The following is a 16,363-nucleotide window of genomic DNA, read 5'->3' as shown; positions in this document are numbered from 1 at the left end:
GAATTATAGCTGCTCAGTGGTGCTATAGAATGGGAAGAAACAACTTGTTTGGCCACTGTGAATGGGGACATACATAATAGTAGGTATCCAATTTGGAATACTGTTTTATATTATACAATTGATAATCAATTAAATTTCTACAATAATTTCTTGATTCTGGATTCTGATTGTCTCCATGCCAAATAACACTCATTCAAAGCTCCAAGTGTTTGACACCCAACTTACATAATTGCCATAATAGTTTTCCTTTCATACCCTAATCCCATTTCAAATGAATATACAGATGCACCTTCACCTTGTAAGAACATTTTCATTCTCTATACACCTTCTTAAACTCTAAATATTGCACAGACAGTGGTTTGGAAGCACATACAATGCCTTTCATAGATTTTTTCACGAATCTTTTGAGAATGGAAATGTCTGGAAATGACCTGACTTTTGTTCTTTTTTTCTTTCTTCTTTCCTCTTACAACTTTTTGAGATTTTTGTTGTTTTTTCCACAGCTTGCTTACTCTGAAACATAGAATCGAAGATTATTTTTACTAATAACAAAATTGTTATGGAAATGTCAGTTTTATGATAATGCAAAGAACAGTTATGTAAGTATGTGTGTATCTTGGCCAACTAATGCACGTGCTGATTGTATTATTACACTTACTGTTTGTTCTGTCAATAGACTAATATATATCAGAATACTTAAGTACTGTGTCAATTTATCTGCCAAATAAAAAAATTTAAGCATAGTTCTGTGCCAAAACTATTTCTTAAACTCTAGATTATCTGTGCCTCTCTGTGCCATTTTATCAATAGGAATATGCTAAACAGGGCTATTAATGGCTAGTACTAATAAATACTGTTGTGGTTATAGCCAAGACCTCGGTAAGGGCAGACAGCGGGGCTGCAATAGAGGAAGACAGCACAGGAAATAGTACTGTATCAGCACACTAGCTATCACCTGTGACAAAACCACCCATAGTAGTTCTTAAGGTTTTACTGAAGCTGCCTGATGCAATTGCCAAAACGGAAAGTAGACTTCAATGTTAATATGTACAGTTTCTATGAAATAGAAGCATGAAGGGGACATCCAGAAATAAAAAAGAAACCGGAACAGGAATTAGGGAAACATACTGCATTTGTGGAATAAATGGCATACCACTTTTACACTGGGATGATCTCACTAGAAGGGAGACTGGAGCGAAGAAATCACAGAAATGTATTGCTACACAGAGTAGCAAATAGAGTTTAAAAAAAGTACATCCCCACCATTTTCCCTATATTGCCACATATGCATGTGATTTGGCATGAACTTTATAGAAGTCCAGGAATGAGTTCAAAGACAGAGAACTACCAGTATTTCAGATTAAATGCATTGTGCATTACTCATTAAGTGAAACAAATGGACATCATGACATCCAATATATAGAAGGGAAATTCTTAAAGAAGTTTTACAAAAAACCTTAATGACCTTTGCATGGGAGCCTTTCTGCTTTAACGGGAAAACCCTGTCTACAAGAGACTAAATAGCTCCTGACTTTGCCGAGCCGCTTTAATTAAGTCTAAACCCTTGAAACTTCTCAATTTTTCATACAGCAGCCAGGATCATCCACCTCTCCTTCTGAAGCAGAGATTTAAAACCAATCACACAAAGACCCCAGGCTACTTCATGAAATCCTACACTAGGTCCTTGCTTGCTAACTGTTTTACTCTCTGGAGTAAAACTTATCTATTACTATTCCCCCTGGACAGTGTCGATTTTCAAGTTAGAAACTTGTCTCATATTCCACTTATTAATTAAAAAAAAAATTAACTGTGAAGACAAAATTATGCATATTTTAACTGAGGTTAGCTGTTTGAGAATGGAACTGCATTCTGAATTGAAAACTGAAAAACAAGTCACATTGTTTTGCTGTTATGAGGGGGCGCGCCCCCCACCTCTTGAACTACTGACACTTCCTATAAATTCATGAGGTAGTACAGTTTAATATTTTTAACATCCCACCAATATTTGGAACCTGCCTAGTATCAGGATAGATCCTGTAAGCCACTGTTAGCAAATTCTACTCTCCAATCCAGAAAAGCCACCCCCACCCCCCACCCCCCAAAAAAAACCCCCCACACTGGCAAGGGAAGCCACATAGAAACTTGCCTTATGGAAACCCCCTTAACTCATGTGTTTAAATTACTGGAAGGTATTGTATAGGTGAAGTTTATCCTGTCATCATTCACACTTGCAAACATTATATCCTGTGTACCATGTCACTTAACACATTTTTTGACTTAGAACCAACTTTCTGCTTTTAGATTTTGGCCAAGGTAGTGCCAGAATATATGCATATACAATTCAAGTATATACATAAATAATTAAAAAAAACCCAAACAAAACCCAAGACATGTAAATGTCACACCATGACAGAATGGTGGAATCAACTTGACAGGAATCTGAATCAACTACTCAGGAGGAAACTAGGTGAATTATTTTGGTTGTTAGAGAAATCGTTCTAAGTTTTGTGTTTAAAAAAGTTAGATCTTTTACAGAGTTCTTCCACAGTACTGGAACTTGTCCTTGTATTTTTCCATTTGTACAGCTTGATCCTTTATTTAAGATCCTGTATCTAGGACTAGGATTATTTCTGTTTCAATTTTAAGATACTTGTAAAATCAGTGAGGTAATCTCTTAACATATTTGGTCTAATTTATACTAGGGTAAATCAGCAAGATTAGGAGAAAATGTGAGAGAGGGAAAAGTACAGACTAAATACAATCTGCAAGGTAAACAATAATCTATACTGCATCATTATCATATGGAGAAAAATCCTTGTACAAACCTCTCAGCTTACACTGTCACCCTCTGGAGTGTCAGTTCATGACTCGAAATGGTTAAAATGACCAAATATTTGACAATCCATTTTGTCTGCATCTGGCACCATTTAAATATTTTTTGGCTACAGAAACTACAGGGAAGTACTCCTTCCTCTTTGACTTTTACAATTTGCATTGCTATACGATACTTAGCACCTTGCCATCCCCCAGCGTGGAAAGAAGAGACTGAATTGTATATACTTACCCTTCTTTCATTAAGTACTTTGAAGTTCTATGGATGAAAGATGCAACATAAATGTCAGGTCTGAGCATTATTGTAGATCACTTGATTTTTATAGGGGAGTTTCCCTTTTACTAATTTTATCTCTGTCGCCTGCTTTTTGCCATCTGATAAAGGCTTGTTTCTGTATCACCTAGCAACAATGTGAAGGTGTCCAGGAAAAGCGAAGGCTGAGCAGGCGGTGTTAAACCCTGTGGAGCTCTCACCCCAAGCTTCTTAGCCAGCTACTGAAGTAACCCTTCAGTAGGTACGGTGTCTGCATGCTGATCTAGGAGGAAAACACTGCACGAACACAAGTCTAGCTAGCTTTGAAGCTTTCTGTTGTTATATATACACACACATCCCTCAAAATATCATCTCTCTCTACTCCCTGACACAGTGGAATTTGTCACTGAAACACCAACCTGGAGTTCAGCAGGGGATATCTTGCATTTTTTGAGAAACCAGAGCCAAAATCTTCTGCACTGATATTTCAGAGGGACCAGGTAAGAGATTTTTACCTTTAAGTCTTGAATTCAAGTCACACAGTAGATTTACTTTGGCTGTTCTATGATTCTCTCAGCTTTTTTCCCTGTGTAGAAAGAATGACCAAAAATAGAGACAAAATCACAGCCCCCTAAAGCAAACTAAATTGTCTGATTGGATTTAAGAAAAACCATATAATTAATATTTCTAAAATAAGAATAAAGATTTATATCCTCTTCTTGGTGAAACTGTTAACTAGACTTTATATAAAACTGCCAAAGCATTTGCAATAGTGATTATGCTAAAATAATTATGACCTCAAACATTTAAAAAGCTTGGTCATACAATTTTATGGAACATCATATTAAGTAAGATTTATACATGGATGAATTTTGTTATTTTCCATAAGCATTAATAAATGTAAAGAATATTTTAAAGGCAATTCGGCAAAGTTGCCTGTAATCATTTTGGGGGTTTGTGTTTGCTTGTTTTTTTTTAAAAAAAGCATTCTTACAAAGCATATGCATTTCCTGGACACTGAAGACACTGGATCTTTTTAAATCTTATTCTGATTGTAGAAGAACTGATTATCAAATTTCTTTTCCTGATTTAGGTACAGAAAGTGACTTTTTAAACTTGTATTTTTAAACTAAGTAATTTTGCTAAACTACAGTCTATATTCCCAGTTCTTATAGCTCTGCTCTCAAAACTCGATTTATTTTTCTTTAAACATTTGCTATATTGCTGAATCTCAGGAACAGACAAAGTATTCCAGCAGCAGTCTCATCACAGCTGAATCCAGTAACACTGATATAGTCTCCTTACTGCTATTAAAAGATTTCTGGTCTATTTAATCTGCATAAATCATTTAAACCTTAGTTAAATATGCTGCTGTAACTATTTGCAAGAACCCTAAGTAAACTGATTGTATGTATTTGTCCATTCTACTGGAAGTTGCTCTTATTTGTTACTGGGAGCTGTTGCTTATTGGCCTAATTTTTATTCCATATGTATGCTCTTTTAAAAACAATACTGAATCAGTCCTTATGACACACTAGTAAATATTGCAAACTTTGTACTTTAAAATACATACAAATGACCAGAAATTAAAGCTAATGTCTTGTAAACACTTAATTTTCCATATATTATTGATTCTGTTTACTGTATGTAGCCTATAAGTAGACTATACAAAGATAAATATTTAAGTTCACCTATATATAGCCTGTAAGTATGCATTTTCTCACTATAGTCATCTGCATGTATGATGGGGGACAGAAGATATATAGAACTGTGTAAGAAGCTAGCACACTGATTTTCAAGGAATCCAGAGTCCCAGGAAGAACTTTCTAGCTACAAAGGCCTTACACAACTATGATTGCTAGCCTAGCCCAGAACTTTAAAAGTATGATCAGCACAGAAGCTACAGATCTTAAATGGGAATGCCCTTTTCATGTCATGGTTTAAAGAAAATTCAGCTTAATGGAACAGTTAGAGAAGGTAGCGTATTAGCAATGAAAAGAATAGGTCACTCTGCTATAATCATCACAGAATCCTTTTAACTTTTTTTTTATAAATGTCCACAGAAACAAAATCCTAAAATTCCTCTTGTACTTGCAATTTCATCTTGAGCTTCCTCTGCTTTGTCATCTCTGCAAATGAATGTAGTGACCACTCAGAGTGGGCCCTAATACAGCTTACCTCAGAATTAATCAAAATTAATTCCAAAATGTCTGGAAGGTTTGCACTGTAACTCCTAATAGGAGCTTCCACACCAGCAATAAAGGATAACAGGTCAGCTCTCTGTACAAGAAAACAAAACATCTGAAGACATTAAAACACACTTCTACAAAATTATCTTATAAATATACCCATAAGCATAGGAGGGGAGAGCAGGTGGCAAAAAAAGTGCCCAGATTACATAAAGAAGGAGGATTGAGAAAAGTAAAGACTATTTCTTTCCATATGCAATATATTTAAAATAGATCTGACCAATTATATAGCTGGTACTGGCACACAGGACAGGTAATGAAAAACAAAGCAGTAAGCAAGAAAAAAAATTAGTCATATAACACTAATAACAGTACTAGACATCCTTCAATATGTCAGACTAGTCACTGCAAGCATTTTAAAAACTGTCAAATTACTACAGCCTCTATGCATGCTAAATGATTAGCTATCACTTTTCGCTCCAACCATCAATCTTAGTTAGAATGTAACAATGCTATGGATGACCATGCAAGATGCCTCAACTTAATTTTGTGTTGGTTTTTTTTCCTGTCAACTAGATTTATCTCTTTACACCTAACTCCTGTATGTAAACCCCTATTAACTCAGTCTTCAGATAAATGTTAACACTTTAAAAAGCCAGGTCTTACAATAAACACACAGCATATGTCAAGTTTGTTGTAATTTATTTGTGAGTTATTCTCAAGCAATGTTACAAAACATTTTAATGTCTTGATAAGAAAATAAAATTTAAATAAAAATACATTCAACAATACATCATCATAATACAAATTAAAACTAATGATAATTTACAATCCTAACAGAACTAATTACTGAATAATATCATCTTTCTACACTAATCAAAATGAAGGCAACTGTTATTATTAATCATCCTACTTGTACCTAATTAAATTCTAGAACATCTACTGCATTTTAAAACATTATAAAATGAGGAATCAAATCTTAATGGTCACAAATATTCAATGGCCTTTGTTTTTTTCCTAGATATTCCAGTACCAAAGCAAAAAAAAAGTGCATATTAAAAAAAAAGTTGCGAGAGTATACAATTTAATTTTTCATAAATTTGACTCTGAAAACAACAGAAAATGGCTCCAAGGAACAGACACTTTGCCACAGGGTTAATCCATATACAGCAAAACGTAACTTTGACACTCAACCACATGCAACTTTGTTTAATGGCAGCTTTTTATTAATGGCAATTAATCCGACCCACTTTACCTTGGCAAAACACATTTCTTGGCATTATTATCCCACCCCACCATCCATCCCCAATTTCAACCGCTGGCAAATAGAAGTCCCTTAAAATACATCAAATGCGTAAAAAAGGAAAAGGCAAAAACAGCTGAGGTGATTAAATGATTGTGACGTTGCAGACACTAGTACTGAATCCTGGATATTCTAAAATAGTTTGTCTGGTATTAAACCAAATAGTTATTCTAACAAGTTACATTCATTCCGAAAGAGATTTCAATCCTGTCTTGCCAGCTTCTATTACAGAAAGCCTCCCTACAACAGTATAATAAATGTATAGTAATTTAAACAGCTTACAGTTTCAAGCATTGTGGATGTCTATTCTATTTGTAAGTTACATGACTAATTAATTTGGCCAAATCATGATTGTAAAAAAACCCCAAAAACCACCCAACAAAACAACAACAAAAGACCCCACAGCAAATGCTCCAAAAATAAAAGTACCACATATAGTTGTTATTATTAAAAATAGTATTCCAAGGAGTACCATTACATTTAATACTGATGAAGCAAAGTTGCCACAATAACACCTTTGCTTCTTCCTCGTTATATACATTTATGTTCTTTCAGCATAAACCTAACTTCTCAGATGAAGTGAGCAAAAATTAATCTTACTAAATTCAAGGATGCCAGTTCAAAATTGTGTTAAGTGGCTAATACGAATCCATATAACTAAAGATATAAAAATATTCACTGAAGCATTGCTTAAAGACAAAACAATGTTGATCATTCAACTGATCATAACAAGCAGATACTACAAAGTATCTAAAAATAATCTGGGATAGTCCAGATATCTAAAGTGCTTTGAGTGATTATAATAGAGATTATTTATTAGATCTGTAGTCAAAAGGTGAGCTGGACCTAGTTATTACTTTTTATAAAAAAAAGAAATAAAATCATACATGGGATGATGTAAATTGATCAGTACTTAACCACAATCTGTTCACATTTAATTTTTTCTATCTGTAGGCAAACTTATTTAAAAAGAATGTTGCTACCCTGCATTTCTTTTTAGATTAAGAAAAAAATCTGTACCTTTAAAAATCCTAAAGAAAATAGATAGTGGTCTAATGTCACTCCATATATTACTCACCCCAAATGTAAACAAGAGGTACAACATAAGTTCCCTGATTTCTTCTTCTTTAGTACTTAAAAACATAACTAACACTGGTATCTGCTGTCCAGATTATTTGCAGCATACTGCATGATTTTGTAAGACTTCAGCTGTAGATAAATCAAGTCCTGACAATACCTAATACAAGGAAAAAAGTCAAATGAATTGAGTGTGAAGCTTCAGATCTTTTCCATGTCATAGTATCTTGGAATTTCTACTTCAAGATCCATATCAGCAGGGCAGGCACTCATGGTAAACTCATGCAAGTTTGCAGTGTATGTATTGAGAGATGTAATCCAACCAACAAATACTGTGTGGATTTTCTTCCATTAAAAAGCTTATTTGTTTAGAAAGTTCTTTCCAATAAGACAACAATGGCAAAACAACATTTAGATTTATTCACACCTGTTACTTCAAGAACCTGGAACTTCAAGTTCTTCAACAAAATGAGAATAAACCTTAAGACCAGATTTTGAAGTAGATATTTTTCTATTAAATATTAAATAGATTGTCAACACAACTAGCATTTATGTTCATTCTTAAATACTTTGTAAAAATGCATATAATGAACTTAAAAAAACAAACAAAACACCAAAACACTCAAGAACATTTCCAGTTTCTTTTTTTCATCCAAGTGTGCCACAGTTTGTTTTGGTTAGGAAACTTTTCCAACAATTGGATTTTCTCTGGAAAAAATAAAATGTTATATGTAAGTGTTTGTAAGGTTAACATTTGCTTTCTAGTTCTCAACATACAATTTTAATTTATTAAGCAAACCTATATTTTTTGGATAATTTCTACCACTACTTGTGAAATTTCATGATTTGCGGAAAAACCTCACACACTTTCATGCGAGACCTCTAAATCAAAGTCAAGTTTTCTAAACAACTTGGGTCAAATACTAAACTAGTAGTATCAGGGTTTGAGCAGTCTTTTTTTTCTGGTGAATCAAGCCTTATTGATGCAAAGAAGAAATCAGAAAACTTGCTAGTGGTGTTCCACAGGTATCAGCCAGGATTGAAGAGAATTGAAAGAATCTGCCTGGAACAACAATGTACTCCAAAGAACAGATTTTTTTTAACTTCACCAGAAATAGCATTTATCATTGAGTATGGCAAGTGAATTATAAACAGTAAATATACTGCATGAAAGATATGTTTCTGCAGTGTAATCTTTACAGTCTTATATAATGTGATATTTTAATTATTTCTTACCTGAAAATTGAAATTTAAAAAAAAATAAATTAAAAGGTAGGCAGACAGTTAGGGATTATTTTGTGTGCACTTCAGATGTTAAGTTGCAAGGAAACAACAAAGTCATTGCACCCGCTTATGGGAATCTCAACAGCAACACAAATGAAGCCCACACCAGAGCAACTTCTTGTATCTTCTGACAACTGGTAAAAAGCTGCATTCCTACAAATGATGTACCTTATTTTCTCTATGTCTTTGTGTTGTCTAAATCTACCTTTATCTTAGTTATCTCTACCTCAACAAGCCTGGCCTTCTTCTGTGATTTATTTTTTAAAAATACACATTTATATATGTCAAAGTTATGTAAGATACTTACTCACTACCATATTTAGCACTAGATGATCTCTTCTTTCGGTATTTTTCATGCGATTCATTCAGCTTTTCTACTATATCTATTATCTGTTTAAGTGTATGAAAAGTTGCTACAGAATCTTCAATTGTGAAGTTAGAATAATCATCTGGTTCTTTCCGTGGACCTTGATAGACTGCTATGCTCCCACAAGCCTCTACAAAAATTACCACAATTATCCCAATTAGAATTTCGGTAATTAACAAACAGATCTAACTCTTACATAAATGGTGAGTCTGAAATTCTGAACTGTAAAGTAACTCTAGCTTATATGTAACATGGGTTAAGACAAAAGCAGGACACAGTATCAACCAGATGTATTTACAATTCTGTGGCTTATTCTCTGCTGGTTGTGCTCAGCATCTTGAGTGTCCAGCACTCTCCTGTTCACATAACAGAAGACAAATGCTTTCTTGCAGCTCAATCATGTTCAACAGAATTCACTTCACAGTCAGGAAAAGGAGAGCAAAGACAGAAGAGCAACTGGCTATAGTTGCTATCTCTCTGTTTAGACTATTAAAGATATTTCATACATGCAAATTCAATTAGAACAACGTGCATGCCTGATATCTACTGTAAAGACATGACTGAAGAATGTCTGATACCAGAGCACTAAGACAACAAAAATATAATCTGTGTCTCTACTCTCTATTATTTTCAGGTAAATTGTTAAGACATAAAACTGATATTATGGGCCTAGAGAATTAGAACCGAATAATATCAGTATAATTCTTCTTATTATTTGAGTACCTTCCAACTTCTGTAATTTAGACATGTTGATAGTGAAAAGTGAGTAAATTCTTTCTGTCTCTCTGTCTCCATCAATCTCAATTTGAGTATCAGCAGGAACATCTCTAAAAGGTGAAAGAGAGACAGGTAGTCAATGCAAGTCATTCTTGAAATGTTTGAAAGCAAGTAAAAAACAATTCTGTTTCAATATACTTAGCCTTCTAACACATCTATCACTCAGCTTCACAATTGTTACACAAAACTTAGCATTTGTTGCAAACATCCTATAGAAACAGGCATATATACTTTTGAGGGCAATGAATACAGCAATACCAAAACCCACTTTTTCCAATAGAATTTATTATTCAGTATGTCAAGAGAAAAATACTTAAAAAATATCAAAGGTTAATTGTTACTAAATGACAATAAAACACTTCTTTTAGAATCTACTATACTTGAAAGGTAACCAGAACAGAAGGACACAATACATTCCTAAACCAGAACAGTTAAAAACCAGAAAGACAAAAACAACCAGAAGTTATTTAGTAACAGGAGTCTTTTGAAGTGTTGAGAAACCTAATGAAAAAAAAAATGAACAGAGTAACATAGAAAAAGTATTATATATATACATATTTTCAGACAGTTATCTTCTAGGACTTACACTGAATTTTAGAGGACTGACTGAGATTTTTAGACTGTAATTTATGCAACCTATCCAGTCAAGGATAACTTTATTTTTAAAAAAGATCAGAGCATTTGTTTGTTTTCAGAAATCAGCAGCTTAAAGGCATTAACGCATTATAAGAAGTTATTCATTTTCCCGACATACCTACAAAACCCAAATGATTTGTCAGAATCTACACTGAAGATTATTTAGCTGATTTTCTTAGTACACTGTGTTTTAAAACATGTGAGGTTAAAATAAAAAAGTGACTGTATAAAACAAGACAACATCATTAGGAAAAGAGACAGACTTCCAGGCTGAGCCCTCTGCAGCAAGGTATTTCAATTATTTCATATAGGTGACCTAGGCATGTCACATTTCTGCATTCAGCTTGGCATCTGAATTAACTTGAGCTATTAAATCTATTATTCTGCGTGGAAAGAAATCAACCATTCAATATTTCTGATTTACATGCTGAATTGGTTACCTTCATTTCATATGGTGGCTGATGAAGTAACAGACTTGGTAAAAGCCAGTACTTATTAGTAAGGTGTATTTTTAGCAGCTTAACTTGCTAAAGCAGACAGGGAACACCTCGCCTTCAAATTTTCAAGTTGTATAGTGAATCATGCATTCTTTGTCCTACAAAACATATGTATTTTCATTTGAAAATCAACTTACGCAGTGCAACGAGCACAGCCCACTGTGTTCTCTATTGTAGCCTTGCAACAAAGCCAGTTCCCATTCAGAAAAGCAGAAGGATGGTAAAAACTAAGCCTCTTCTGGTTGCATCTCGTTACCCGGCAAAGAGCTTCTATCCACTCACTAGCTTCTACACAGTTATTTGCTTGGATATAGAGTGGCTTTTCTCCATGTAGTACTTGAAACATCTGTAGAAGGAACGCAACAATATTCTGCTCAAAAAATCCAGTTATTGAGCAACTTTGAATATGTCAAAATAGATTTCAATGCTCAGGCAATTCAACAAAGCCAAATTAAGACAGAAAGTGAGACAAGGGAGAAAGGAAGACTTTTCACCTCTTTCATTTTACTACACAGCCCTACTGAGGAGGAAAAAAAAAACCAAACCCAGAACAGCTCCCTGTGTTCTGCCTACACCATTTCCTCATCCAAAAAGGAATCCTTAAAGAATTAGAACGTGATGCATTTTCTGTCCTCTTTATTCACATATCTTTAAATGTGACCTCAGACTTCACTCTTCATAGCCTGAGAGTAACAGAAGAGCCCCAGAAGTCTCTCCTTTAGCCATCCTCAGCCTAAGTAACAGCTGTACTTTTATCAGTGCCTCAGAATTTTGGATTATAACAGAAATACCGATGTGTTACAGGTCCAGAATGAGGCTGTGAGCACAGACAACTGTCTCAGCTGATGAAGGTATTGTAGGAAGTTTTCATCAAAAGGAATAAATCTAAGTTTGGTAATATTACCTTTCTAGAAGAACATAATGTAATACGTACTACTACTACCTTAACATAAAAGTGCCTTGTAATTAAGGTCACAGTATTTTAACCTTCATTCCAGAAATTTGGAAAGGGGGACAGAAGTCATAAAATCAGTCAGAAAAGTTGGTGCAGAGATCCAAATCTCCAGGTTAAGTTCCATGTTCAGAGTACTTGGAAATACTGCATACAGCTTTTTATTCCTGATTCAAAAGATTTTTTTGCTGAAGTGTTTAGTAATAGGGTTTCAGTAACTCTATAAGCTAATTATGATCTTTTATTTAAAGAACACATCAAGAATTACATACAAACTATCTTTTAACTCACATTTTTCTTGTTGAAGGAGCTCTCATCAAGTTTCTCCACTGCAAGGATGTTTTTGATTGGAATAGTGAAAATTGGTTCTTTATCTGTAAAAAATTGTAAACAGAAAAGTGAAGCAATTTTTTAAAAAATGTTTTATAACGTCAGTGCACTGATACTGTAGGTTAAGTTCTCAAAATGTGCATCTTTATTATTGAGAAAATGTACATGAATCAGACAGAAGCATTTAGTAATCAGGGCAAACGTAACCAAACATACATATACTATGTACTTTAGGAAAAGAAAAAAATTATGCATTTTAAAAAGCACAAATCAGGTGCAAACACTTAGAAAATACTGAGAAAAAAATAACTGTAAAATAATTTACCTTGCTGTTTGTGGTAGGTGAATTCTCTACTTGTTAGACAGAACCACCGCTTCTTGAAATTCTTTTTACCAATCCGAGTCCTTCCCTGAGCTCTTTTATACATTTCTCTGTAAAGACAGAATCAAATGAAATGCAACCATTAGTCTTCTGAAGAGCTTTTAAAACCATTTATTGAGATAACACATTTTGTTCATCATGCAGCAACAAAAATCTACTTCATTGTAGATTAAAAAAAAAGCCAACAAACTACTAGCTGTTCGAAACAGATCTTCAAGATTACCTCCCAATATGGTGATCGTGTACAGGGTTCCATAAACAGGAAAGGAGTTTGAAAACTATGCAATCCAGACTCTTGTTTGTAACAGTAAATTTGGAGTGGGTACATACTTATTCAGATCCAGAATTCCAACTTTTCCCCAAAGGAAGTAAGGTATATCCAACTACAAGATTCTCTATTTCCTGCCACTTTCTACAGGTGAATGTGCTTGACTTTTTCTGGATCAGAAGCTGAATATAAATGAAATTATGCTGAACACAACAGCAAGGGTAGACACAAACTGTATTCAGTACACTTTAAGTGTACTCACTGGCAACTATTTTTTTTGAGCAACAGCCATCAATTTATAATACATATTAGCTTCCAAATTGCTATAACTAAGTGTTGATCCACTACAATCGTCTCCTTCATTTCTATTTAGTATTTTAGTAAGTGGTACATTTCTTCCTTGTTTGAAATTTGGATGCTTGTTTCACAGAATCTTTACTGGCTATGAATCTGCTTCTCAGGGAAATACAAGTATTTTCTTCCCCATAAATGTTATTTGAATTAATTCATCAGCTATTCTTGATCAACATTAAAATAATAATTCATTTCTTTGAAAGAGTGATTTTCACCTCAATTTTTATAAAAGCATTCTATCATTTATTGTTTAGTATTCCAATTACAGGGTAATTTTTTCTCCTACTTTAAAGGCAGAACAGGTGGCTGGGCTTGAACAGCATGCAAAGTAATTATAAATTAAATTAATACGTTCTTTTAAAATACACTTCACAATCCTGTATAAACCATCACAGAGCACACACTGAACTGTAACAGAAATGCAGACAGGCTTTAACAGGTTTTTAAGCTGCTTTTAATTATTTTTTTCCCAAGGTATTTAAAAGATGAGTTATGGAAGTTTACAGCTGTTGGTTTAAATTAATTCTGCAAACTAACTAAGAACTAACACAGATTACAAATATAATAATTTCTACAGTGTATCAAACATTTTAATAAGCATTGATCTGACACTGGCATTAATGAAAAAACAGTCAAGTCAATTCTGTTTTGCACAATATAGATTCAAGATTTACCCTTCTTTTAGATGTACTGGCTCACTCAGACCACTGGGCTCTTTACTTTCAGTAGAGGAAACATCATCTAGGAACTTAAGGAAAAATACACAGGGAATATATACTACTCAGAAACACAGAACAACTAAAAGCAGTTTTGCAAATATACACGTACAGTTTCTCCTGGAACAGAACAATTACTTTATGCAACAGATGAAATCAAAATATATTGCAGGGGCTTGGAACAATGTAGCAAGGGATGCCCATAAGCCACAAAAGATTTCTTTAATTAGTTCCTAAACAGCAGATCTAATAAAGACTGTTTCAAAAGACTTATACTTTTTTTTTTAAAAACTAAATTAGTTTAGTCCACTATAACTCTTATGTATTCCATTGTGTGGATTTTGTTGAAATGTCCAAAACAGCCCGCAATTTTTCTTTCTGTCTCTAGTAGAAAACTGAACAATAACACAACCTTCTAATAATTAAGACTGATCAAATACATCAACCAAAAAAAAAAATCTAGTTCAAAGGTACCTTTTTAACAGATTCAGTGAATTTTTCTTCTTGAAATGCTTTGAAAAACTCACACATAAACGTCTCCTTGAAACTTGACTGAAAGAAAAGGTACATTGACATAAATAAACTTTCAAAGAATGTTGTCTATGAAATAAGCAAGAATAAGAAAGAAAGAAAGTAGCCTTACAAGTTTGCTTTTGGTCAAACTTCCCCAACTCCCCAAAGTCTGGATAGCTTTTGATATAAGAGTTAATGTTCTTGAAGTTTGTGCATCCTAAAATAAAGAAACAAAATTCACGTTTTTTCACAGTTGCAAGTAAATCTTTGACTTTAAAACAAAAATGTCACAAAAGTTATTATATTACACAGTGTAGTAAATCTGACACACCTTCATTCCTTTTCTTCCTTGCCCAAAGAGAAGAAATGCATATGCAGTAGTGTGCTCTATTAGTACCTGTGCTTTGTGAATGTATTTTATAAGCTACTGCACAGTGTTTAATATTTTACTCGCTGCTACTAGAATTTAACATTAGTACTTGGAAAAATATTTTTACCTATAGAAGATCTCAAACCCCTCAAATCCTGTAATCATTACTACATATCTAATGCTTCTGCGTTATTCAAACTTAACACTAAACATAATGAACTATTGCTGGACAAACGGTAGAAATTTTCATAATACCAAGTGAACTTAAAACTCTGTCTTTAAGGCTTTTGCCTCATTTATTTGCTACCTTACTGCTTGCTTTTTAGTACAGGATTATAAACATAGCCACAGAAAGGGGCCTTGCTGTTCCCTTTAAAATGTTTAACCCTCAAATGGTAAAATCCCGTAATCTTTTTACTCAACAAACTGAATAATATCAAAGGAAGGAATGTGAGTAAGTAGATTTTTTTCTTTTTAAAGCACAACACACATAAGTTGATAAAATAAGCTAATAAAGATAACCCCTCTGGAGCAGAAGATTTCATACATATTCTGTATTTTATGTGAAAATAATACAGTATTTTTTCTTATTTATTCTCTATATTCCTGTCTTTGAAGATTATTCTTTTTTTATGCATATCTACTTGACAATTTGAAAATTGAAAATGGAAGATTTGGCAATCCACTGCAACTAGTGGAGTCCAGAATAAATACGCAGACCAATTATTGGATAACTCTACAACCTCTGTTTAAGACACAAATGGAAATTATCTTTTTAAAAGTAAAAGTGACATCTGGATATTTAACTTCCACAGTGGATGGAACCAATGCAGTTTCGGCATATACCTTAAATAACCCTCAGTCATGTTGCTATTCGAACAAAACAGCACATTCCCCAAAAAAGGCACAGCGTCTTTAACATCAATAGCTCTTCAACATCATTTGAGAACACCGCATAAAGGCTGAGAAATTTGATGCTTAAAGAACTGCAAATGTCTTGGTTCCTTCAGTGAGGTATAAAATTGAAAACTCAACCTAGAGACATTTAGTAATCTTATTTCCCAGTTAACAGACCCACTAAAAGTAACCTATGCCTTCCCAGATAAACAGATCTGACTGTTATGAATAAAACAGAACAAAGCTTCATGGAACTTACTGGATGGTGAGGTCGTAAATGAAAAGTATGAGGTGAGACTACGGCTACAGCAAAGAAACGAAGAAACACAAAGCTGCTCACTGCAGAATACTGTACATGAGGGTCAT

General features: G+C 33.8%; 1 protein-coding gene and 1 long non-coding RNA gene across 6 annotated transcripts in view; one reads left to right on the top strand and one right to left on the bottom strand.

The window, feature by feature from the left end:
• Window positions 1-16,293, top strand: part of LOC138686856 (uncharacterized) — a 23,845-nt gene extending 7,552 nt beyond the window's left edge. Inside the window, exons 2-4 of the long non-coding RNA XR_011326178.1 lie at window positions 3,480-3,585; window positions 12,020-12,078; window positions 16,211-16,293. This is a non-coding gene — a long non-coding RNA (uncharacterized lncRNA). The remainder of the gene's footprint in view (window positions 1-3,479; window positions 3,586-12,019; window positions 12,079-16,210) is intronic.
• Window positions 5,956-16,363, bottom strand: part of RASA2 (RAS p21 protein activator 2) — a 53,764-nt gene continuing 43,356 nt past the window's right edge. For all 5 annotated transcript variants that reach the window (XM_069792209.1, XM_069792210.1, XM_069792212.1 and 2 more), the window contains 10 exons: window positions 16,257-16,363; window positions 14,861-14,947; window positions 14,692-14,769; window positions 14,176-14,249; window positions 12,823-12,929; window positions 12,459-12,541; window positions 11,353-11,561; window positions 10,029-10,132; window positions 9,246-9,435; window positions 5,956-8,362 (listed from right to left, as the gene is read on the bottom strand). In XM_069792209.1, the coding sequence (XP_069648310.1) occupies window positions 8,332-8,362; window positions 9,246-9,435; window positions 10,029-10,132; window positions 11,353-11,561; window positions 12,459-12,541; window positions 12,823-12,929; window positions 14,176-14,249; window positions 14,692-14,769; window positions 14,861-14,947; window positions 16,257-16,363 (1,070 nt within the window). In that variant the 3' untranslated portion in view covers window positions 5,956-8,331. The remainder of the gene's footprint in view (window positions 8,363-9,245; window positions 9,436-10,028; window positions 10,133-11,352; window positions 11,562-12,458; window positions 12,542-12,822; window positions 12,930-14,175; window positions 14,250-14,691; window positions 14,770-14,860; window positions 14,948-16,256) is intronic.

The sequence above is a fragment of the Haliaeetus albicilla genome, chromosome 9, assembly GCF_947461875.1.
Source record: "Haliaeetus albicilla chromosome 9, bHalAlb1.1, whole genome shotgun sequence".
NCBI classification, from domain to species: Eukaryota; Metazoa; Chordata; class Aves; order Accipitriformes; family Accipitridae; genus Haliaeetus; species Haliaeetus albicilla.
The sequence above is the reverse complement of the archived record's forward strand: the minus strand, read 5'-3'. Positions and strand labels throughout refer to the sequence as shown.